Source organism: Oncorhynchus mykiss, chromosome 5 (assembly GCF_057628025.1).
Source record: "Oncorhynchus mykiss isolate SJ-2025 chromosome 5, ASM5762802v1, whole genome shotgun sequence".
Classification (NCBI taxonomy): domain Eukaryota; kingdom Metazoa; phylum Chordata; class Actinopteri; order Salmoniformes; family Salmonidae; genus Oncorhynchus; species Oncorhynchus mykiss.
Window position 1 is genome coordinate 74,546,346 of NC_143026.1, and position 27,058 is coordinate 74,573,403.

The 27,058-nt window shown below is 42.9% G+C and overlaps 1 protein-coding gene across 2 annotated transcripts; it reads left to right on the top strand.

Moving 5' to 3' along the window:
* Positions 1 to 14,090: 14,090 nt before the first annotated feature.
* On the top strand, positions 14,091 to 21,941 carry LOC149983573 (uncharacterized). Of its 2 annotated transcripts, XM_090236665.1 has the most exons (3): positions 14,093 to 16,144; positions 16,253 to 16,364; positions 16,466 to 21,941. In XM_090236665.1, exons 2-3 carry the CDS (start codon positions 16,266 to 16,268, stop codon positions 17,174 to 17,176), a joined length of 810 nt encoding a protein of 269 aa, XP_090092791.1. In that variant the 5' UTR covers positions 14,093 to 16,144; positions 16,253 to 16,265; the 3' UTR covers positions 17,177 to 21,941. The 2 variants fall into 2 exon arrangements, with proteins under 2 accessions (XP_090092790.1, XP_090092791.1); XM_090236664.1 differs by having other exon boundaries at positions 14,091 to 16,144; positions 16,253 to 21,941.
* Positions 21,942 to 27,058: the final 5,117 nt, after the last annotated feature.

Here is a 27,058-nt window from a genome sequence, read left to right on the forward strand (position 1 = left end):
ACCCGGACTATTTGCATTGTGTGCCCCTCCCAACCCCTCTTTTGCGCTGCTGCTACTCTCTGTTTGTCATATTTGCATAGTCACTTTAACGATACATTCATGTATATTCTACCTCAATTGGCTCAACCAACCAGTGCTCCAGCACATTGGCTAACCGGGCTACCTGCATTGTGTCCCACCACCTGCCAATCCCTCTTTTACACTACTACTACTCTCTGTTCATCATATATACATAGTCACTAACCATACCTACATGTACATACTACCTCAATAAGCCTGACTAACCGGTGTCTGTATATTGCCTTGCTACTGTTATTTTCAAATGTCTTTTTACTGTTGTTTTATGTCTTTACCTACCTACACACACATACCTTTTTTTCACACTATTGGTTAGAGCCTGTAAGTAAGTATTTCACTGTAAGATCTACTACACCGGTTGTATTCGGCGCATGTGACAAATAAACTTTGATTTGATTTGAGGTCAATGTAATTTAAGCACATACACACGTATACATACTCATGCACACACACCCGCACACCCTCACACACACTCAGATTGTTACTACAGAATATAATGTGTTCTCAATGACTTTCCTGGTTAAATAAAGGCAACACAATACAATTATAACACACACACACACACATACACAAACACAGCAAGACCACTGAAGCACCCACAGGGAGATCCAATATAAATGTTTGTTTGGCTTGATCCTCTGGAGTTGTGATTACTTGGTGCTTATTTTAGAGAAATGGTCTGTATTTCCCAACAAGCTGCTTTGTGTAGACAGACGTAGTTATACTGTAATATGTGGAGTGGAGTCATTGTGAAGGTCAGGAGACATCCATCATTACCTTCAGGTCTGAGTTGTTTGGCAACAGCTGAAATGTGACCATGCAATTAGACATCATCTGAAATTAAATATTGTCATAATACTGAAGACATAATACTGAAGACCTCCTTTCTAACGTTCAATGTTTAGTGGGTTTTTTTTTTTCATTTGAATGAGTCACACTAAGAAAACAAATAGTATTTCTTAATGTGAACACAATGTAGTGTAGAAACCTCATCTGGGTTACATCTACAATTGTGTGCGCATGTGCATGTGTGTGTGTGTGCATATGTTTGTGATTCCAGAGAAATGTTTCTGAGATGGAGTCAGTTCTTTAGGTGGACAGAGTGTACCCTACGTGTCATACACACACATACATAATGTATATTCTACGTTATGGTGCGATGAGAACTTGGCCACCAGCTCCATTTGGCAACGTTAAGCAGAACTAACCAGCATCATGCAGTCTGACAGCTCTTCTCTTTCTCTGGGGAAGTTGACAGGAGGGATGTGCTCTGGCCTGATTACACTAATGCTCTCACCTCAGACACAGACTAACATAGACACACACACGCACAAGTACAGACACAGGACTTCCTGATCCCCTAGTCGGCGATGGTAGGAAACAACACACCCGCCACGCTGACCCTCAACACGAGGTCCCCTCAGGGGTGTGTTCTTAGTCCACTCCTGTACTCCCTGTTCACCCATGACTGCATGGCCGCCACGACTCCAACACCATAATCAAGGTTGCACGATGGTGGTAGGACTGATCACAGGCGACGATGAGGCAGCCTACACGGAGGTCAGAGAGCCAGGACAACAACCTCTCCCTTAGCGTCAGTAAGACAAAGGAGTTGATCATGGACTACGGGAAAAGGGCGGGGCGAGCACAGCCCCCATTCACATCGACGGGATTTGTTATTTTTCTATTTACTTCTTTTTACTTTTAAATTTTTTTAAATGTTTTACTTCAGTTTATTTGAGTAAATACTTTCTTTACACATATTTTTCTTAAAACTGCATTGTTGGTTAAGGGCTTGTAAGTAAGCATTCCACTGTAAGGTTGGAATGTTTTTTTCAGCTCATGTGACAAATAAAAATGGATTTGATTTGAATCTAGTACTGAAAGCATAAGCTACAGGTAACTAACACTGCGGTGCATAAAATGTGGTGAGTATTTGACTCAAAGAAAGACAACAGTTGAACAGTTTTGAACAAAAAATTAAGGGGAAGCGAGCGAGAGAGTGAGAGAGAAAGAGGGAGAGAGTGCGCTACATTTCATAGTATATATATATTTATTTTACCTTCACTTACTTAGCTAGCGAATGCAGCTAGCTAGTTAGCCTACTCAAACACCAAGTTCAAACAGAGGGATGCTATATTAGCTAGCTGGCTATGGTTATCCAACACTGGAACTCTTCCAAGTCAAGGTAAGTTTTTGGTTTTATAAATGTATTGCCACGGGGCCTGCCGGTGTAACTTCTAAACTGCTTGCTGTACACTGTACTGCATGATTCTAGCGGGTTGACTAATGTGTTAGTTCTAGTAACTATGTTAACTATAACATTAATATGTTGACAATAATGTAGGCTGTGTGTAGATTTTAGCGGTTATGGTAAGAAAGTTTGGCTTGGAAAGTTTTTTTTTGCTTGGTCACAGACAGTTGTTGTATTGTGCACTGAAGTCCACAAGCGAAAGGAAAAGGTGAGAGGAGCAGAGCGTAGATGTGATAAGGAATTATATATACAACGAATAAAGTGATCGTGCGGTTTATATGTGCCTGCTAGTTCTCTGTTTGCGTGTGATCAGGGGTGTATTAATTCTGCAGATTCTTCTCCAAGAGAGCCATTTGAAGGTAAACTTTTTTTTAAATCAAAATGCGTTTTTTTGGCAGAAATGCCTTCTGGAACATGTGAACTTTCAAGTGCCATAATAACAAACTTGTATGCCATCTGTAAATGCAAATAAAAATGTTAAATTACGAGTCTAGTTGGTTTAGCCACAGAAAAATACACCTTCCCGCTAGCCATGATTGGCTGAGATAATGAGCGGGATGGACATGCCGAGAGATGAGTTCGGATTTGTCTGCCATGTAGCTCACATCCGTCTATTTGAGCTGGTCAGTATGTGTAGGTAATCTTGTCTAACGCGGCTTTTTGGGAAATATATTGCGTAGTAGAACTGCATAAGTGTTGCTCTCCACTTTGTGGAGGACCGAGTTTTGAAATCAGTGGAATTAGAGTATGATAGCTAAGGAGATGGAGAATAAACCTGTCTCCGGATTACATCTTCAAACTAAGGGCAACCATGGCATCTGTGACAGAGAGGGTGAAACGTCCATCCATGTATTCAGGTAACATAGTCTAGCTAGCTACATTTTCAGTTATTACACATTTCTAATTTTGTCGGAAAGTCATTTTCATTTCAAGTTAGTGTATTGTTAGCTAGCTAAATAACATTAGCTGGCTCGATAGCTAACGTTACGTGTATGGTTTATGTAGTAATATTATTTGTATCTCAGAGCCATTTGCTTTGCTAGATATAGCCTAATGTTAGCTAGCTAACATTGAACCTGGTTGGTTAGCTACCTGAAGATTCATCCAGGGTAGTAATGTTATTAATAGGGATTATGGTTAATTGTTTAGCTAGCTAACTACATGTCTTAACAAAACACTCCACTATGCAAGTAATAGAATGTTAATGATGTCACTGAGAAAACTGTTGATAGACGTAGCTGGTAAATTCGCTCTGGCTGTCTACTCCAATTTCAGAGCTCTCTCATCTGAGTGTGCCAGAGCGCAGAATAACTGACGAATTTACGAGCGCTCAACACCCATTGAATATGGCCGGTGTCAGTAAGCGTTAGCAAAAAAAGTCACAGTCACCAACGCCCTGGATAACATAAAACAGCCTAACCAGCTCTGCTAGAGCGGATAAAATGGTCAGAGTGAGCTGTTCTCTCATTTGTGTCTGGAAGTAGCTAGCAAGCTAGCCAACGTTAGTCAGTTAGTTTGGGTGTTTGACTGCTGTTAGAACAGAACGCTCGGCTCAAACCTTAAAGAGATGGGTGGGGCTAAAGCGTAAGAGGGTGTGAACGATGTCGAATGGGTGTAGTAGACAAAGAAGAACTCTCCAGTAGTAGTACCAAAACCCTTCAAAGGCCATTTTCTCAAAAGTAAGTTTACAAGTTGATCAACTTTCAAAGCAGAATTACTTTCCCATTGTTCCTCAACTGATGTGTATGATATACCATTATTTAGCTCGGTGTCTCTACTCTTATCCAATGTAATGAACTCCATTTTAAATTTTGGTACATTAGACCGAACCGAGCTGGTCGATCACATATAGAAAAATTTGAGTATCCTCAACCTATCGATGTTACATTGAGCTGGGTGAATGGAATATGAATTTACAGTCTTCCAATGTGCTGTAATAGAAATAAGACCATACTCACTAAAAAAATTGTCCTCCCTAATCTTAAACGACCCCACCCGCCACTGACGTCCACACACACATAACACGGACACACATGCATACTGACGCCACACACACTTTCACACTCACCACATACGATGCTTGTTATTGTCTGTTATGTATCCGGTTACCTAGTCACTTTACGCCTACCTACATATACAGTACATAGCCACCTCAATTACCTCGCACCCTGCACATTGACACGGTACTGGTATTCCCTGCATATAACCATGTTATTACCTCGTACCCTGCACATTGACACGGTACTGGTATTCCCTGTATATAGCCATGTTATTACCTCGTACCCTGCACATTGACACGGTACTGGTATTCCCTGTATAGAGCCATGTTATTACCTCGTACCCTGCACATTGACACGGTACTGGTATTCCCTGTATATAGCCATGTTATTACCTCGTACCCTGCACATTGACACGGTACTGGTATTCCCTGTATAGAGCCATGTTATTACCTCGTACCCTGCACATTGACACGGTACTGGTATTCCCTGTATATAGCCATGTTATTACCTCGTACCCTGCACATTGACACGGTACTGGTATTCCCTGTATAGAGCCATGTTATTACCTCGTACCCTGCACATTGACACGGTACTGGTATTCCCTGTATATAACCATGTTATTACCTCGTACCCTGCACATTGACACGGTACTGGTATTCCCTGTATATAGCCATGTTATTACCTCGTACCCTGCACATTGACACGGTACTGGTATTCCCTGTATATAGCCATGTTATTACCTCGTACCCTGCACATTGACACGGTACTGGTATTCCCTGTATATAGCCATGTTATTACCTCGTACCCTGCACATTGACACGGTACTGGTATTCCCTGTATATAGCCATGTTATTACCTCGTACCCTGCACATTGACACGGTACTGGTATTCCCTGTATATAGCCATGTTATTTTAACTTGTTGTTTTTATTTGTTATTTATTCACTGTGTATTTATTCCAAGTATCACTATTTCTATTTGTTTAATCATTTGGATGCTTTTATTTTGAATTCTGCATTGCGGGAAAAGGACCCGTAAGTAAGCATTTTACTGTAAGTCTACACCTGTTGTTTACGAAGCATGTGACAAATAAAATGTGATTTGACTAACATACGTATTCACCAATTCCCTGGAGTATAAGAAGGAAAACAGTCTAACTTGGTCAGGTTTCAGACAAAACAAGGAAGCAAAGTTCCTGAAGGTTGCGTGTGTGTTTGTGTTCTTAGAGGTTTTGAGGAATGCAGCTTTACGTACCAGAAGATGTTTTAAAAACGTTAGTGTAATCTCAAATGTCCTCCCACTTCCCATCCAAAACACGCACCCTCCCTCCCCTCCTTCCCAGGATGGGATGCTGTCCCCTGCTCTCTCTGCTGGTCCTTTATTGAAAACACAAGACAGTGAGACTGTATTTGTCCTAGTATTTTCAGTGTTGGGAAATGAGAGGAGAAAACTGATCGTGAAGGGAATGACTAACCAGCTGGATGCAGACAGGGAGATCCACCAGGGGAGGGAATACTTATTGACTATTGTTGACTGGCACCTCCTGTTATGTAGCGTTTCCCAAGGGGTGCACATTTTGTTTTTGCACTAGCACTACACAGCTGATTCAAATAATCAAAGCTTGATGAGTTCATTATTTGAATCAGCTGTGAAGTGCTAGGGCAAAAAGCTAAATTAGCACACTTTAGGGTCCCCAGGACCGAGTTTATGAAATGCTGTGTTAAAGGATCCTCTAAACTCTCTGATGATCTGACTCTACAGTGGGGAGGCAGGAGTGGGAAGGAAGGAGAGAAAATGAGAGATGGAGGGGCAAGAGGGAGAAAATGGAGACAGGGCAACAGGGGAGAAATAAGGGAGAGGAAAAGTTCAGTAGAAGGAGGGACTAGAGGATAAGGAAGAGAGAAAGAGAGCGAGGGAGAGAGAGATGGACCCCAACACTTACAGGAAGCTGCTCTACTGCTGGGCTCTTGAAGTTCCCATGAAGATCAGGTCATGACTTGTTCACCTTTCAACCTTGACCCTAACCATAACCCATATGGACCCTCAATGCTAGGAGTGTGTGAGGAATGTCTATCAGTCTGGAAACCCAGCGAGTATCCACAAACACACCACGTCATACAGCGGATCTAAAGAGTTAATTGACGGGGATTAAAATACACTGGGAAACCTGCTGAATCTTTATTAGATCAAGTGACAGAGTTGCAGCTATGGTACTGTATAGTATTTCATGTTGACATTTGCTGATGAAAGGCAATGTGATTTCTTATTGGACGAAAACACTGCATTTTCTCTTTTTTGAGAAATTATTAGATTTTGGGGGGAATTAGTTCCTAGAAATTAGGAGAGTAACTGTAAAAAGGACAGGAAAAAGGCTGTTTGGGCTAAAGAGACAGGGCAGATTTTTAAGGGTTAGTTTAGGGTTAAGATTCAGGAGGAAGTTACAGAGTGAGACTGAGGGGGCTGACGTTTAGGGTGTTAGGTTAGGGGTCAGGTGGTTCGGGGTTAGAGACAGAGTGAGACTGTGGGCTGAGTTTGAGGCCTGAGCGGCCAGATGTAACCAGTGTGCAGGATGTCTGATTTGGAGCAGTCCATCCATCCATGGGCCTCAGGGAGTGAAGTTTCTAAAGCCTCTAAACTGGTTCATTATTTTGTTTCCTCTCACAAAGCCTGCTCTGTCTGTGAAGTCTGCTATCTCTCCCCTCCCCTCCCCTCCCCTCCCCTCCCCTCCCCTCCCCCTCTCCTTCCACTCTCCTCTTTCCTTCTGCAGCAGTCAAGCTCTCTCACTGAGTTCTTTCAACTTCAGGTTAATCCCTTTTTGTCATAATATTAGCCGTAATAGATCATCATTTTGTGGATTTACTGTACATATTGTATACGATGGAAGCATATTGTATACAATGGAAGTTTCCTAACTCATTTTTTCTTCAACAAAAACAAACTAGAAGCCAACTGTCTTACATACACACTCTAATGTCTGTGTGTCTGTGTGTCTGTCTATTATGAAATGGTGGCTTTGAAAAAGCATTAAGAAATCAAAATAAGTTCTGCAACTATATCAAGTTACTTATACACAGTGAAGGCCTGGACACAGAGTTCCAGAGTTCCACAGGGATTTTATGCAACGGGGTGGCCTTAGTGTGGCCAGAGAAGTGGTCTGTTTTCTCACTTTCAACCAGAGGTTTGTTATCTTTACTTTGAGCTAGGGTGTGTGTGTGTGCGTGTGTGTGTGTGTGTGCGTGTGCGTGTGCGTGTGCGTGTGCGTGTGTGTGTGTGTGTGTGCGTGCGTGCGTGCGTGTGTATGTGTGTACGTGTGTACGTGCGTGCGTGCGTGTGTGCGGGTGTGTGTGTGTGAGAGATTGTGTGTGATAATGGAGTTGGAAGAAATGCTGTGCATGTTTACTCTCAACTTCCCCGAGCTCTGTGTCACACACACACACACACACACACACACACACACACTTACACACTCCTGACCCCCCAGTCCCCATCTCAAATCTTCAAAGGGCCTAAATGTGTGAGGCACACACACACACACACACTTCTACAAAGGGCCTTAGACGTGTGAGAGAACCAGGGGAGCGGATGTTTCCTCTCAGAGCCTGACTGTACTGAGTGATCCCAGTCATTTATAGCTAGCTATATGTCCTCTCTCTGGCCCAACAGAAAAAGAGACATTTTCAATTTTTCATTTACATTTTTCCCAAACTGCTGACTGAGCATGGTAAGAGTCCTGTGTTCAGATGTGTCCTGTGCTACACATTACCTACAGAATGTAAAGTGAATTAGCTGAGTTATGTGTTATGTTGTGCTCATGTCTTTGAGGTCAATGGGTCTCCATGGTGAGGACAGCCTAATTCTCTTCAATGTGCCGCTTCCTTAGTTCTTACTTCCCTTTGGAGAGAGGGTTGTTTGCACACCTTATGTAGTCCGCCATGGCAAAGCTGAACCATGTTATATGTGCAGGGTGCCTCTCTTTAGGTGATTTCCATTGTAAAAGAGTGTTGTTGTCTAATGAAGTTCCACTATGTGTTTCATGGATATGGTGCTGATGAAGTTTGGATGGCTAATTTAGCGTGGTTCTGCTTGTAGCTAAATGTACATTCCCAGTGAGATATACAGTATGACTCTGCTCGTAATCACAGTGAGATATTGTATACTGAATGACTGCTGGTAATCACAGTGAGATATACAGTATGACTCTGCTCGTAATCACAGTGAGATATTGTATACTGAATGACTGCTGGTAATCACAGTGAGATATATATACAGTTATACTCTTATTACTTTTTATTACTTACTAGTAAAACTAAATGCATGCTCTTCAACCGATTGCTGCCCGCACCCGCCCGCCCGACTAGCATCACAAACTCTGGATGGGTCTCACTTAGAATATGTGGACAACTACAAATACTTAGGTGTCTGGTTAGACTGTAAACTCTCTTTCCAGACTCCCAGTAAGCATCTCCAATCTCAAATTAAATCTAGAATGTAAATGAGAACTTGTTCTCAACTGGCCTACCTGGTTAAATAAAGGGGAAATAAATAAAATTTTAAAAAACTCTGCTGGTAATAGCAGTGATATACTGTATACTGAATGACTGCTGGTAGTCACAGTGAGATATACAGTATGACTCTGCTGGTAATCATAGTGAGATATACAGTATTACTGCTCGTAATCACAGTGAGATATACAGTATGACTGCTCGTAATCACAGTGAGATATACAGTATGACTCTGCTGGTAATCATAGTGAGATATACAGTATGACTGCTCGTAATCACAGTGAGATATACAGTATGACTCTGCTGGTAATCATAGTGAGATATACAGTATGACTCTGCTGGTAATCACAGTGAGATATACAGTATGACTGCTCGTAATCACAGTGAGATATACAGTATGACTCTGCTGGTAATCACAGTGAGATATAATGTACGGCTCTGCTGGTAATCATAGTGAGATATAATGTATGGCTCTGCTTTGCACTGCTAATAACCATCATCTGATGCTGTTCTCTCTGTTCCCTCTGAGGAACCGAAACTGATCCGGAACAGAACCCCAGCTGAGTAAGAACAGCCGTGTGTGTGTGATCATAGCGGAGTTAGAACCTCTTTAGACACAGAGATCAGTAACACACACCAGACGCCAAGAATTACACGCCTGCCCCAGCTGGCCAATGAAAACCCAGCAAGGCTTCGTCTCCCACTGAGGCCCCTGACACACATACACACACACACACATTTAGAGCCTTGCAAAATGTTGTTCTCGGCCTCCCGGCCAATGACGCAAGGCAGATCCATAAAAACAAAACCAGAGAAGATCCCACTAATTACACAATCTCCCTCTCTTTATTCTCTCCCCATTCTCTCTTTCCTTCTACCCCTCATTCTCTTTCCATTCCTCTCTCCCTCTCTACCCCTCTCTTAACCCCCAGCCCTCTCCCCTCTCTCTGAGAAAGCTCCCCTCATGGACCCTACTCTGTGCATAATGTCTGGACCCTGCAGTATTTCATCATTATGGCGCCCCCTAGGAAGCTATGACTTATAGCCCCATCAACACTCACTCTGTCAAATATATATTTCAACCTTCTGTCAGATACACAGTACCAGTCAAAAGTTTGGACACACCTACTTATTCCAGGGTTTTTCTTTATTTTTTCTATTTTCTACATTGTAGAATAATAGTGAAGACATCAAACCTATGAAATAACACATATGGAATCATGGAGTAACTAATAAAGTGTTAACCAAATCAAAATATAGTTTTTACTTTAGAGTCTTCAAAATAGCCAACCTTTGCCTTGATGACAGATTTGCACACTCTTGGCATTCTCTCAACCAGCTTCACCTGGAATAATTTTCCAACAGTCTTAAAGGAGTTCCCAGATATCCTGAGCATTTGTTGGTTGCTTTTCCTTCACTCTGCAGTCCAACTCATCCCAAACCATCTCAATTGGGTTGAGGTTGGGTGATTGTGGAGGCCAGGTCATCTGATGCAGCACGCCATCACTCTCCTTCTTGGTCAAATCGCCCTTACACATCCTGGAGGTGTGTTTTGGGTCATTGTCCTGTTGAAAAACAAATGATAGTCCCACTAAGCGCAAACCAGATGGGATGGCATATTGCTGCAGAATGCTGTGGTAGCCATACTGGTTAAGTGTGCCTTGAATTCTAAATAAATCATGAGCAAAGCACCCCCACACCATCACACCTCCTCCTCCATGGTTCACAGGGGGGAACCACACATGCAGAGATCATCTGTTCACCTACTCTGCATCTCACAAAGACATGGCGGTTAGAATCAAAAATCTCAAATTTGGACTCATCAGACCAAAGGACAGATTTCCACCGGTCTAATGTCCATTGCTTGTGTTTCTTGGCCCAAGCAAGTTTTTTCCTCTTATTGGTGTCCTTTAGTAGTAGTTTCTTAGTAGCAATTCGACCATGAAGGCCTGATTCACGCAGTCTCCTCTGAGTTGATGTTGAGATGTGTCTGTTACTTGAACTCTGTGAAGCATTCGTTTGGGCTGCAATGAGACTGGTAACTCAAATGAACTTGTCCTCTGCAGCAGATGTAACTCTGGGTCTTCCTTGATGATGGACTGTCATTTCTCTTTGCTTATTTGAGCTGTTCTTGCCAAAATATGGACTTGGTCTTTTACCAAATAATGCTATCTTCTGTATACCAACCCTACCTTGTCACAACACAACTGATTGGCTCAGACTTATAGGTGGCTATATTGAAGAATCTAAAATCTAAAATATATTTTGATTTGTTTAACACTTTTCTGTTTACTACATGATTCCACATGTGTTATTTCATAGTTTAAATGTCTTCACTATTATTCTACAATGTAGAAAGTAGTCAAAATAAAGAAAAACCCTTGGATGAGTAGCCGTGTCCAAACTTTTGACTGGTACTGTATGTTTCACCCATTAGATCGACTGTGTGGCAATGTGGGTAGTTTATTTCAGTCTTTTCAGAACTAAGCAACTAACTTGTTGCTGTACCATGTTTGTATCAGGACTAGTTAGCCTACAGAGGTTGTATAAACCTACAGGTAGTATCAAGCCTGATTAGTATGTACATCAGGCCGGGTTAGTTGGTATAGAGGTTAGCCTGAGAGTCTGCAGCAGGCAGGATGTTCCCACTGTTCAGGCTATCAGGGCGGAAAATGTGTGTTTGTCACCCAGCTCAGTCACACAACTCACAGCTCAGTCATGGCTCAGTCATGGTCTCCACAGACGTACACAAATCGCCATACACATCCCTCTGCAGTCAAGAAGAAAGATAAGTCTGTTTAACCAGCACAGCTTTATACAGCCTCCAGACCTGCAGACTACTATGGCACTACGGCTGTTATCATTGTTCTGATCCAACTGTAGTTAGATGATTAGCTGGTGATTAGGTTCTTATACTCATGTTTTTTCTTGGTGTATTTTATGTTGACAGATAGATCTTTCATTTAGCAATGACCTCAGACTTAGTTTGGGAGGAAAATAATGGAGGTTTTCATGTCAAAAAGGAAACCCTGTTCCAGCTGTCCAGAAGGCATGAAATATGACTGTGACATTAACAACGGTAAAACGGTGGTGGTAAAGCAGTCACGTCAACCCATAGGCCTAACTCATATCTCTCTCTCAGTGGTGAATGAGTTTTGTGTTTTTCATTCCTGAGTTATGATCGTTCCATGACTCAGAACTCTCGGCTTGGTTCTGTTGTCCTCTCACTGCTCCCTGACCAGCAGAGTAACCCCCTATGGAACCTGGTTCCACATCTACACTCAAATTCAAAGAGAGAGCAAAGAGAGAGAGGAGGAGAGAAGGAAGGGGAGAGACCACACTGGCTCTCCCTGAGACTGGGCACAACATCCAGGAATGTTCTGTGCTGTCAAGTCCCTGACGGCACACACACACAGATCTGTATTGTAAAGTCCCTTGGGCAGGCCTCGCATAACTTTCCCTCTTCAGAGTGTTAAATAATGGTTAAATAAAATACAAGAGAAGAGCAGAGGAGGAGTGGGAGATTTAAAGAGAGATAGTAGACGGAGATTTAAAGAGAGATAGGAGAGGGAGATTTATAGAGCAATAGGAGAGGGAGATTTAAAGAGAGAGAAGAGGGAGAGAAAGAGAGTAAGAGAGTAAGTGAGGAAGGAAGGAAGGAAGGAAGGAAGGAAGGAAGGAAGGAAGGAAGGAAGGAAGGAAGGAAGGAAGGAAGGAAGGAAGGAAGGAAGGAAGGAAGGAAGGAAGGAAGGAAGGAACCGAGAAAGAGATAGTAAGTGAGGAAGGAAGGGAGAAATAGAGATAGTAAGTGAGGAAGGAAGGGAGAAAGAGAGAGTAAGGAAGGAAGGGAGAAAGAGAGAGTAAGGAAGGAAGGGAGAGAGAGAGATAGTAAGTGAGGAAGGAAGGGAGAAATAGAGAGATAAAGTGGATATACAGATAATGTATTGTGTACAGAGTAAGAGACGGTGAACCTGAGACTTTAAGACTTGTGTTGGCTTACAGAGTTAATGGCTTTAGTTCAACAGGCTAATACAGTCTTGTGGCACACAGACCTGGATTAACATTGATAAAAAATTACCACAACTATGACCCTTCATATTAATATGCCCAATGAGTTGTCAATATTACTCCCTTCTTCCTCTTCAGACATGTATCTATGGGATATATTGGCTGACCTGATTAGACATTGACATGACAATGATTTGATCTCTTAGAACACAGGTATAATGCTTTGCCAGTCATTTTCCAATGGAACTATGTAAAATTGTCTTGCATGTTTCCGAAAAAGAAACAGTAAATCGTACATTCTTTCATAGATTGAAAATGTTGACAAGACCTGCTCAGTTTATTTCAAGTCATGCATACAAATGAGCTTGCCTTTAATATTTTTTTGTTCAATGTCTGTTTCTACAGGTCGTACCTAGGGTCTGAATTATAGTGAGGTCGGGAGGCTTCGACTCCAGTAAAGAAGTTCAAGCTCATTTATTGCATTTCGATACAACGCAAAAATACTATTTGGAGAACAGCAAAAACAAGCATAAATTACCCTAGCCATTATCACACATTGATTGCTGCATGTAGCTTCATTCACAGTCAATCTCAAATCAAATCAAATTTTATTAGTCACATACGCTAAATTCAACAGGTGTCACCTTACAGTGAAATGCTTATTTACGAGCCCCTAACCAACAATGCAGTTTTAAAAAAGTAAACAAATATGGATAAGAAAAAGAAATAAAAATAACAAGTAATTAAAGAGCAGCAGTAAAATAACAATAGCGAGACTATCCACAGGGGGTACCAGTACAGAGTCAATGTGTGGGGGCACCGGTTAGTTGAGGTAATACAGTATGTACATGTGGGTAGAGTTATTAAAGTGACTATGCATAGATGATAACAACAGCAGTGGTGTAAAAGGGAGGGGGGCAATGGAAATAGTCTGGGTAGACATTTAATTAGGTGTACAGGAATCTTATGGCTTGGGGGTAGAAGCTGTTTAGAAGCCTCTTGGACCTAGACTTGGCGCTCCGGTACCGCTTGCCGTGCGGTAGCAGAGAGAACAGTCTATGACTAGGGTGACTGGAGTCATTGACAATTTTTAGGGCCTTCCTCTGACACTGCCTGGTATAGAGGTCCTGGTCAGCAGGAAGCTTGGCCCCGGTGATGTACTGGGCCGTAAGCACTACCCTCTGTAGTGCCTTGTGGTCAGAGTCCGAGCAGTTGCCATACCAGGCAGTGATGCAACCAGTCAGGATGCTCTCGATGGTGCAGCTGTAGAACCTTTTGAGGAGCTGAGGACCCATGCCAAATCTTTTCAGTCACCTGAGGGGGGAAAGGTTTTGTCGAGCCCTTTTCACAAACACATAAACTATTAACTTTACAATTAGCCGTCACACATGAACTGTGAGCAGGAAAACTGATGTGGAGACCTTGATCTGTTAGCAGAAATGGTACTTTACAGAACCTTTTTTCAAAAACAAAAATCTAACTTACAGAACATTTCCTGAAATTGTACACATTTTGCCACGGGGTGGGGAGAAAATATTGTGCCCTGCGTACCTGATCGGGATTCGGCCATGATTATTACAAGTTTTGATAGCTGGCGAAGTTAACTAACCAATCTAAAAAATGTTAACTGACATGGGCTAATGCACAACCAAGTTTCTAACTCTCAACAGTAAGTTGAGACACCGACTGAGTCCCTGAAAAAAGAAAAAAGATATATATTTGAAAACACTTACCAGGTTCGGACCTCTGTTTACTCATATGTAGCTATGGCCCTGTATTGCTATAATTTTTTTAACTCACTTCTCATTCTGAGGATGAAAAAAATCTACATGTTTGGGAAATATTTGTCAAAGGAATCAGATCCACATGTGATCTGGAAACAAACCGCCATTCATTTTACACTGAGAGGAACACAACCCACGTCTCTTGCGCTGCCTCCCCATCTCCCCCTTTGCGTTACAGTAATGAGTTTATCCATACTGTGGCGTCTAATTCAACACAGATGCACTAATTTCCACATCTGCTTTATTTATACTCTGTCCAATGAGGGCCTGAGGGTGGGTGGGTGTGTGTGTGTGTGTGTATGAGCTAAATACTTGGGTGCGTGTCTGATTCTGCGATGACTGAGAAGCTGACCTACAAATGTAATTGAATTGAAAACATTTCAAACCATTTTTGGAGACAAATACAACACAGCCTCACTGCAACTTCATTCACTGTCCCCAATGGCAGTAGCAAGAGTTCAAGCCAAGCTTTTATCAGGGCAGTGTGTGTTCATTCGTACGTGCAACATGTGTTTGGGAGTTGTTTTTTTGTTCGTTTTTTTGTTCGTTGCTTCAGATATATTCTAGGGGGCTTTTTCACCATATTACCATATTGGTTTGGAGTGTTTTTCCCCATCCCTGGTGTGTTTACCCCCTTAGTTCGGTATGTTTGGGCTGGTGTGAACACTATCCACACTCTGGAGTGCACTAAACAATGCAAAGTGGTTCCCTCAAAATAGGTGGTCTTGGTTCGATTCAATTTGTACCATGGTGGGGTCCACTGTAGGTGAGAACGCTGTCTGGACCAAACACAGGAAAAGAACCAGAGTCGCGCAGTCTTATTGGTTGTTCGACTGGGAGCATTTGATGAAATGCAGCATGCAGCATCAGAACTTGAGATCTGTGCAACATTCTGAGTATAACAACACATTTATGCAGAATAGGGGAGACGGGGGCTATACCGGGGATACAGGCTACTGAATATAGCCTATTCAAGTCACAGGCAGTTTCCTCTCGCATTTGTTGTTTGAAGACCAGAGCCACAGTACTATGAAGATTGGTACACACAAGTGATGCTTCATGATAATCATAGATTATTTAACATGAGCATTTCTGTCCAATAAACAAATGAATTGCATAAACATGGGTTTGTTTAGGCGTTTTAGTTCGTTTGACATTTGGCAATGTGAAATCAACTGGACCAAAAAAAAAAGAAGCTATGTAACAAATAATCTAATTCTGATTCAAACTATAGCTCAAATCTATGTGTGAAAATACACTTAATTCTCTCTATTCCCTTTGCACCCATCTGTCTCTCCCACTCATCCCTCTGCACCTCTCATCCCGCTGTACTCTGACTCATCTGCTGACCTCATGATTACTCATCATACTGTTGGCAGTTTTAACGATCATTTCCAGAAACCTCCACATTACCTCTTCCTGCTGGAGATTCTGACCACAGATCAACCAGTCTCACACTGACCAACATCGATCACAGCCTGGGGAGTGATGAAAGGGTTTGGACCATATGGTTATCAGGGTTAGTTGATACGAAAAAGGAGAAAACGTTTTAAAATGAGGTGAAACTTGTCCAATAAGAAACACTTGTTTTTTTTGTTCTATGTTGTGTCCTGCTGAACACACTTAGGTCAAACAGGACAATGGAGGAGATTCTCTCTGGGGTGGAACAGCAGGAGGAGGAGATTCTCTCTGGGGTGAAACAGCAGGAGGAGGAGATTCTCTCTGGGGTGGAACAGCAGGTGAAGGAGATTCTCTCTGGGTGGAACAGCAGGAGGAAGAGAAGATTCTCTCTGGGGTAGAACAGCAGGAGGAGGAGGAGATTCTCTCTGGGGTAGAACAGCAGGAGGAGGATATTCTCTCTGGGGTGGAACAGCAGGAGGAAGAGGAGATTCTCTCTGGGGTAGAACAACAGGAGGAGGAGATTATCTCTAGGGTGGAACAGCAGGATGAGGTTCTTTCTGGGGTGGAACAGCAGGAGGAGGAGGTTATTTCTGGTGTGGAACAGCAGGAGGAGGAGGAGATTCTCTCTGGGGTGGAACAGCAGGAGGAGGAGGATATTCTCTCTGGGGTGGAACAGCAGGAGGAAGAGGAGATTCTCTCTGGGGTAGAACAACAGGAGGAGGAGATTCTCTCTAGGGTGGAACAGCAGGAGGAGGAGGTTATTTCTGGGGTGGAACAGCAGGAGGAGGAGGATATTCTCTCTGGGGTGGAACAGCAGGAGGAAGAGGAGATTCTCTCTGGGGTAGAACAACAGGAGGAGGAGATTCTCTCTAGGGTGGAACAGCAGGAGGAGGTGGTTCTTTCTGGGGTGGAACAGCAGGAGGAGGAGGTACTTTCTGGTGTGGAACAGCAGGAGGAGGAGGAGATTCACTCTGGGGTGGAACAGCAGGAGAAGGAGGAGATTCTCTTTGGGGTGGAACAGCAGGAGGAGGGGGCGATTCTCTCTGGGGTGGAACAGCAGCAGGAGGAGGAGATTCTCTCTGTGGTGGAACAGCAGGAGGAGGGTGAGATTCTCTCTGGGGTGGAACAGCAGGACAGTGTGCTGCTCTGATGGTAATGTCAACATGACTTCATACACTGGACATTAATACACATCACAACAGGCAGGCTGGAGAATGGGTTATTGATAGACATTTGGCTCTCATACATTTACATCATTCCCATTCTCCCTCCCCCAACCCGTTGAAACATACACCCTATCTCAATGGTGAGGAGAGATTGCCCAGGAAATTCAGGGATCAAGGAAGGTAGGGAGAGGCAGATGACTCAGCCTTTAGTGTGGATGAGAGAGAGAAGGGGGGACAAGTGAAGGGAGGAGGGAGAAGGGGATGTTAAATGAAAACCACATGCAGGTTGAATCACTCTTATTGTCTTGAACTCAAACCAGCTGGCTGCTCCTGGTTCATCCTTCAATATAAACATCCCTGCAGTCTCCCACGTGCGCGCGCGCGCGCACACACACACACACACACACACACACACACACACACACACACACACACACACACACACACACACACACACACACACACACACACCTCTGATCAATACTCAACCCAAACCCTGCAATGCCAACTTGAACCTCAGGGGCTAGCCATCTTCTGACGTTGGACCCCTGATATCACTATGCAATGCCTCTCTCAAGTCGGTGGGGGGTTGTGGGGGCAGGAAATAGCCTCTCCAGCTCCAAAGCCTCTGCTGTTGATCTTGGAACACTGCAAAGCATGCTGGGGGATACACTGCAGCTGAGTGCACTAACAGGCCTGCCCTGGCCAACACACACACACAGAATGTAGAGTGTTTTATTGATTATTGCTGAGTCACATATCACTATTCCCCTTTTCCTCTTCTCCTTCCGTTTCATCCTTATCCTTTAATGACTCCATTCCCCCTTTCATTTCCCACTCTCTCCTTTTAACACTCTCCTACTCTCTTCCTGTATTCCCACTCTCTGTTTCCTCCCTCTCTCCTTTCCCTTTCTCACAGTCTGCCACGTTGTTACATGTGCCATGAATATACACTGTTCTCCTTTTCTCTTTGTCACTTTTTGTTCTCTCTCCCCCTCTCTCGTTATCTCTCTGTGCATTGAGCTGACACCCCCGATTCCTCCAAGGCTCCAGGTAAACAGCCCTGCCCACAGGACATCCTTTCTGTCAGACACTACAGAGACTGACGTCACTACCCTGCCCCCAGTAGTGACACACTCACGCAAACATGCAACACGCAGTAACACACACTCGCACCACACATTCACACACACACGCACAAGGGACTGACACACACATGGACGTGCATGCACGCACACAAGGAGGCAGGCAAGCATGGACGTGCACGCAAGCGCACAAACACACACACAATAACTTGTGTGTGGCAGGAGTGTGGCCAGAAAGTTGATTGTGGTTTTCCCCATCCTACGGTAATGGTTAGCAGACCGTAATACTGAAAAACTGTGAAAGAAAGGAAGAGGTTGCAGTATGTTTCTGTTGTTGAGTCATTAGACAGCCTGTTGTTTGTCCAGACTGATCAAAGACCAGACACTCTCTCCATTTATGACTGCTGGGGAGTGTGTATGTGCGCGACTGCATGCGTGTGTGTGAGCGTGCGTGTACTGGCTCAATCCTCCTACCAGATGCTGTTGATCTAAATGTTACTGTTAGTACAGCTCTCTGTTTCTGAGCCAGGCACACACGCCAGTTCTCTCTCTCTCTGTCTCTCTCTCTGTCTGTCTGTCTGTCTGTCTGTCTGTCTGTCTGTCTGTCTGTCTGTCTGTCTGTCTGTCTGTCTGTTGCCAGGAGATGTGACAGCAGGAAGAACCATCAGCAGGACAGAGTAGGGGGCCGGCGATGGTATACAGCTTTCGTGGCCATGAACTCAGCTGTAGACACATCAAGGGTGTTCTCGTTTCCTATATATGATGATGCCCCTTTGAGAGAGTGGGTCAGTTCATGGCAGTGGGTAAGGAGAAGGGGGAGAAAGGTGTTGAGGCTGACAGAGACGTGTGTGTCTGGTGTCACTCTGGCTCGCTCGCACACACGTTCACACACAGATAGGACTGTAAATAGAGCTGATGGACTCTTGATGGTCTTGTTCCTGGGGAGAGAGGAGCAGGAAGAGGAGAGAAGAGAAGATGATACCGCATGAATGTGCTGCCATGTTGTTGGTACTCAATGCCTGAACCTCTACACAAACACACACACAAACGCACACACACACACACACACACACACACACACACACACACACACACACACACACACGACAGGTCTGTTTGATTAATCAGTGTTCCCAGATAGATCTGTCAGGCATGTGGATTATCCCTGGAGGACGAGTATCAGCACTCTGACCTATGCAAAACTCTGAAGTACCGACTCATGACTCTCTGTCATTGTTGTTCTGCTACTGCAGGCCTGTGCAAAGGCTGGCCCGGGGACTGTATGCGGCAGACAGTGACTGACAGGCTGACACACACCTCACAGTTACAAATTGCGCAAAAATGAGTTTTCAAAGATTTAAAAGAAAAGGAAAGTAGACGATGAATGTAGGTTGTTCCAGTGAGAGTTGACATCCAAATGTTTCTTTATTGAGGTATCAGGGAAAGCTGTGTACTTATCGTGCAAAGAGAGCATCGCTGTCTTGAAAGACTACAACGTGTCCCGAATCTTTCAGACAAAGCATGCAGAGAAACATAGGAATGTCTTCTGAGCAGAGGGCAAGTGCATTGAAAGAGTTGCTTTCTCAGTTGCAAAAGCAGCAAGGACTTTTCACAAAACTGCATTCAGCAAACATCGGAATTGCGAGAGCTAGCTATGTAATGTCCCACAAAATTGCAAAACATTGCAAGCCATTAAATTAATAAAATAACGTTTAATTGACTCTGCAGCAATACTTCCCTGTCAAGACGAACAGTGACGCGGCGTGTTGAGGACATAGCAGAGAATATGGATCAACAGTTGAAAGACAAGGTAAAGGATTTCTCCTTGGCCCTGGATAAGAGCAGTGATGCACGTGACACAGTGTAGTTGTTGATATTCTTACGAGGCATAACCCCAGACTTGGAAATTACAGAGGAGCTTGCTTCAGTGCTGTCAATGAAGAGAACAACCACAGGGAAAGATTTATTGGAGGAGGTTAATAAGTATGTGGCAAAGCTGGGACTGAGTTTTGAAAAGTGATCCAGTGTGACCACTGATGGGTGCCCAAACTTGACAGGAAGTAACCTTGGCCTTTTGAAAAGGATACAAGATCACATAATCTTGCATTGCATTATTCATCAGGAGGTGATCTGTAAATGTGTTCTGAAAATGAGCCATGTTGTGGATACAGTCACTAAAGTGGTAAACTTCATAAGAGCAAATTCTTTAAACCACAGGCAGTTTGTCTCACTGTTGAAAGAGAGAGTTGGGTCATGCAGATCTCCCCTACCACACAAACGTGAGATGGCTGAGTTTGGGGAAGGTGCTTAAAAGGGTGTGGGACCTGAAGTCGGAGATTGCTGAGTTTTTGAAAATGAAAGGAAAATATGTGTATTTCCCTCAATTGCAAGATAAAGAATGGTTGGCTGATTTTGCCTTCACCGTGGAAACCATGGCCCTCATGAATAAACTGAATTCTAAACTACAAAGCCTTCAAGGGCAAATTACTTCTCCTGACCCGCCAAGTCGAAGCCAACAATTTCACCCACCTTCCGAACCTACTAGTCTGTTCGCTATCAGATGACCAGCGGGAAAAGTATACATCACTGCTGTGTGCTTTGAACGGTGAGTTTACTCATCGTTTTGAGGATTTCAAAGTATTGGAAAATGACATGCTGTTGGTTTCCTCTCCTTTCACCTTCATTGTGGATAACTTTCCCACTGACCTGCAACTTGATAACCTGATCACCGACAACGATGAGATAGCCTATAGAGAGGAGGTCAGAGAACTGTCAGTGTGGTGCCAGGACAACAACCTCTCCCTCAATTTGAGCAAGACAAAGGAGTTGATCGTGGACTACAGGAAAAGGCGGGCCGAACAGGCCCCCATTAACATCGATGGGGCTGTAGTGGAGCAGGTCGAGAGTGTCAAGTTCCTTGGTGTCCACATCACCAACAAACTATCATGGTCCAAACACACCAAGACAGTCGTAAAGAGAACACGACAAAACCTTTTCCTCCCCAGGAGACTGAAAAGATTTGTCATGGGTCCCCAGATCCTCAAAAAGTTCTACAGCTGCACCATCGAGAGCATCCTGACCGGTTACATCATGGCCTGGTATGGCAACTGCTTGGCATCCGACCGTAAGGCGCTACAGACGGTAGTGCATACGGCCCAGTACATCACTGCGGCAAAGCTTCCTGCCATCCAGGGCCTGTATACTAGGCGGTGTCAGAGGAAAGCCCATAATATTGTCAGAGACCCCGGTCACCCATGTCATAGACTGTTTTCTCTGCTACCCAATGGCAAGCGGTACCAGAGCGCCAAGTCTAGGACCAAAAGGCTCCTTAACAGCTTCTACCCCCAAGTCATAAGACTGCTGAACAATTAATCAAATGGCCACTGGACTATTTACATTCACCCCTACCTACATGTACAAATTATCTCAATTAACCTGTAACCCACACACTGACTCTGTACCGGTACCCCCTGTATATAGCCTCGTTATTGTTATTTTATTGTGTTACTTTTATTATTTTTTACTTTAGTTTATTTGGTAAATATTTTCTTAACTCTTCTAGAACTGCACTGTTGGTTAAGGGCTTGTAAGTAAGCATTTCACAGTAAGGTCTACAGTTGTTGTATTCGGCACATGTGACAAATAAAGTTTGATTTGAACTTGAGCTTATCGATCTTCAGTCTGATGCAGTGATAGGAAAGCTATTCAAAACAATGTCACTGACGAGGTTCTACGCATCTCTCGATGACCATAACTTTCCAAAGATTAGGAGTCATGCTCAGAAGATGTTTGTACTGTTGAGTCAACGTATGTATGTGAACTGACACTTTCAGTGATGAAATATAACAAGTCAAAGCACAGATCATCTCTTACTGACCCTCACCTCAGTAATCCTGCGCATAGCGACGTCAGAAACTATACCTGACTTCACTGCTCTAGTCAATGCCCATTAGAGACTTCACTCCCCACACTGATTGAGTAGTTTAAATGTAATGTTGAGCTCTCTCTTCTTTGTTGTGTTTTTGTACCCATTAACAAGAGTTCTGTCCGTGGTGCTGAATGCACAGTGTACTTTTCCCTCTGTGTCGTTCATTGCATGTTTAATAATGAAAATACCTACCAAAAGGAGAGCATGGATGTGGTTTATTTCTGTGCATGTTTTAAAAGTAAAATAAGTAGCATATCTGGACGTGATTTACAGTAGATTTACAGTAGATATATCTGTCAACACAGTCATACACATGATGTATAATCCTGTAATCTGATTCTGGCCCACGAGGACAAAAATATACTCTAATGTGGCCCTCCATGGAAAATAATTGCCCAGGTCTGTGCTACTGGCTCAGTGTTTACTGGAAAACTCCAATTTACCTGGCTGAGCACTGAGGAGAAACGCATGTGTGTTTCCGCTGTTGGAAAGCTCTGTGTATGTTGGGTGTGTGTGCGTGTGAGACTGGTGAGCAGTTATTCATAAAAGGCAATCAACCTCACAGAACTGTGATTAACACAACTCTTTCACACTACAATCTAAGAAAAAAAAGTTATATCTAGAACCTAAAAGGGTTGTTCAGTTGCCCCTATAGGAGCACCCTTTGAAGAACCCTTTTCGGTTGCAGATAAAACCCTTTTGGGTTCCATGTAGAACCCTTTCCACATACACAATTATTTCACTACGTAACTACAACGGTTTAACAATGTAACCACAACTATCACATCATAGGAGTAACTACATCGCTTTCACAATGTCAATGCAACCATTCCATAATAGTTTCTAAACAACAGATACATTGTGTTTGCTGAAACGCAGTGAGAACATAACTTCACGGTTGCTAATGACCCCCCAGGGAAAATAAATCCCATAATGCTTGTGGTTGTCTGGGTCAGAGTTTACTCTTTACAGAGGTAAGACCATGCATCTAAGACCTCAGAAATATTTGGGTGCTTTGCACCTGTAATGCCTGACTGCGGGTCTAAATATAGTATTGTTAATGGGTGTGCGTCAATACAAGCTGGACAGACCTCCACGGGGACACAAAGTTATGAAACATGTATAAATACCATATAAATAAAGTATAAATAATATCAGAGAGGAAGACTCACACCCTTCCTCATCCTCGCCTATTTCCTTATGGTTCCTGTTTTCAGGAAGTACTTTATAGAGCATCAATAATGCACACACACACTCCACAGCCCTACTCAAGAGGAAACAGGGCTGTTGTGAACGTTTAAACAAAAAGACCATTTTAGAAAGTTCCTCCTGAGCAGGGAAACAAAGGAGGGAAGAGAGATGACGTCGCACAGCGGGAACTAGAGGGTCAACTTGTGGCACGAACGACACACCCAGGGACTTCACAGTACAAGGTTTACACACACACACACTTAATGTAACCTTTCACACACGAAATACACCCACATTAATAAACACACACACCCAAGGTCTTCTGTGCCGGTCTTCTTATAGCCGTTTCCTTTTCCTCTATGCTTCGGTGGGAAGGATATTTACTGTATTGATCATGAGGATGTTGTATCTGTGTGTATACTGTGTTATTATAGCTATATTGGGATGCATTTACAGTTGAAGTCGGAAGTTTACATACACCTTAGCCATATACATTTAAACTCAGATTTTCACAATTCCTGATATTTAATCCTCGTAAAAATTCCCTGTCTTAGGTCAGTTAGGATCACCACTTTATTTTAAGAATGTGAAATGTCAGAATGATAGTAAAGAGAATTATTTATTTCAGCTTTAATTTCTTTTATCACATTCCCAGTGGGTCAGAAGTTAACATACACTCAATTAGTATTTGGTAGCATTGCCTTTAAATAGTTAACTTGGCTCAAACGTTTCGGGTAGCCTTCCACAAGCTTCCCACAACAAGTTGGGTGAATTTTGGCCCATTCCTCCTGACAGAGCTGGAGTAACTGAGTCAGGATTGAAGGCCTCCTTGCTCTCACACGCTTTTTCAATTCTGCCCACACATTTTCTATAGGATTGAGGTCAGGGCTTTGTGATGGCCACTCCAATACCTTGACTTTGTTGTCCTTAAGCCATTTTGCCACAACTTTGGAAGTATGCTTGGGGTCATTGTCCATTTGGAAGACCCATTTGCGACCAAGCTTTAGCTTCCTGACTGATGTCTTGAGATGTTGCTTCAATATATCCTCATAATTGTCTTTCCTCATGATGCCATCTATTTTGTGAAGTGCACCAGTCCCTCCTGCAGCGAAGCACCCCTACAACATGTTGCTGCCACCCCCGTGCCTCACGGTTGGGATGGTGATCTTCGGCTTGCAAGCATCCCCCTTTTTCCTCCAAACATAACGATGGTCATTGTGGCCAAACAGTTCTATTTTTGTTTCATCAGACCAGAGGACATTTCTCCAAAAGTTTGTTAACAAGAAATATGTGGAGTGGTTGAAAACGAGTTTTATTGGCCCCAACCTAAGTGTATGTAAACTTCCGACTTCAACTGTATGTGCATAGATATAAGCACATCAATCCACTTTACAACGGGTGTAGAGACTAACTGGTATAAATACACAGTGAGTGAGTTTCAAGTTGGGGAAGATCATTTTCACCATAAAAATGCAACTTTATAATAAAAGCATTACATGCATAATATATATATACAGTGTATGTGTGTTTAGTTATAGCTGCTGAGAAGCGGTCTTATTGCTGATATTACCTAACCCTATTGCAACTAGCTATAAAGATGACTGTATAACCTACCGAGTCATGAGGGCAGTCAAATGCCACGTGACCTTTTAGTCACGGTAATTAGGCTTCTCCAAGCTCTGATGCTGCTGATGGTCATTAGTAGCCTACCAAACTTGATAACTGCCTGGTACTCCAGACTCTATTGTCCCTCTAATCACTCTGACATCAATGTAAATGTAGTTGAAAATCTAATCAAACACTTCATGAGAGCCCATGAGCTCATGTTGCGCAACATTTCTATAGGCAATGCAATTGTGTGAGAAAAGAGAGTTTTGATTGTCTCTATTTAAAAGAGGATCCCATCAGCTTTCTATAGGCTTACCTACTATACTTATTTCTCAACTTTCCTAATATTAAGCACATTAATTATATTTACAACAAGAGTATAGCCTACCTGGCTGGTATGAAAATGAACCACGTGAAAAGCGTCCTCCATTCACTATTTAAGTGCATCGATGCCCTGTTTCAAGAAAGGTACATGATAATGGTCCATTCTAAATCAATACTAATTTCACACATATATTATTTAGTATATGTAAAGGCAAGACTAAATCAAGAATAGTGTGATGGGTGACAATATTATATTGTGAATGATATATTATCACTTGTGAATGATATATTATCACTTGTGAATGATATATTATCACTTGTGAATGATATATTATCACTTGTGAATGATGCCCAGCTTAAAGGCAAGAAATTGCGCATGCATTTTTCAAATCATAGTCACACACCTCATGTAGCCTAGCCCATAGGCCTATATGTTTTGATAAGGTTTCTATCACAACTGAAGTGGCCAAGTAACTTCTTTAAAATGAAGCACATTAATCCACTTTACAACGGGTGTAGAGACTAACTGGTATAAATACACAGTGAGTGAATTTAAGTATGGGGAAGATCATTTTCACCATAAAAATGCACCTTTATAATAAAAGCATTACATGCATAATCACATTAGTGGTCACTTTTGAGAATGGTGTTTTCCTGCTATTGGAACATTTGTATTTATAGCCTAATGCATTGCTGCATTTATAATGAGATGAAACAGCCTAATACAGTGTATTCGGGAAAGTATTCTGACCTCTTGACTTTTTCCACATTTTGTTACATTGCAGCCTTATTCTAAAATGGATTCAATTGTTTTTTCCCTTCATCAATCTTTACACAATACCCCATAATGACAAAGCAAGAACAGGTTTGAACATTTTTGCAAATGTATTAAAAATATAAAACTGAAATATTACATTTACATAAGTATTCAGACCCTTTACTCAGTACTTTGTTGAAACACCTTTGGCAGTGATTACAGGCCAGAGTCTTCTTGGGAATGACCCTACAAGCTTGGCACACCTGTATTTGGGGAGTTTCTCCCATTCTTCTCTGCAGATCCTGTCAAGATCTGTCATGTTGGATGGTGAGCTTCGCTGCACAGCTATTTTTAGGCCTCTCCAAAGATGTTCAATCAGGTTCAAATCTGACTGTGGCCACTCAAGGACATTCAGAGACTTGTCCCGAAGCCCCTCCTGCGTTGTCTTGGCTGTGTGCTTAGGGTCATTGTTCTGTTGGAAGGTGAACCTTCGCCCCAGTCTGAGGTCTTGAGCACCCTGGAGCAGGTTTTCATCAAGGATCTCTCTGTACTTTGCTCTGTTCATCTTTCCCTCGATCCTGACTAGTCTCCCAGTCCATGCCACTGAAAAACATCCACAAAGCATGATGCTGCCACCACCATGCTTCACCTTAGGGATGGTGCCAGGTTTCCTCCAGACGTGACGCTTGGCATTCAGGCCAAAGAGTTCAATCTTGGTTTCATCAAACCAGATAAACTTGTTTCTCATGGTCTGAGAGTCCTTTAGGTGCCTTTTGGCAAACTCCAAGCAGGCTGTCATGTGCCTTTTACTCTACCAGCTGACAAAATGTAATGACCGCCACAGACCTAAATCTCAACCTATTTGTTCCTGTATGAAGCCACCATGCTGTGGGGGTCAGAGACACAGAGAGGAGGCATGGAGGTCAATACAGTTGGTCTCTGTCTCTCTCTTTACCTTTTACACAGATATCAT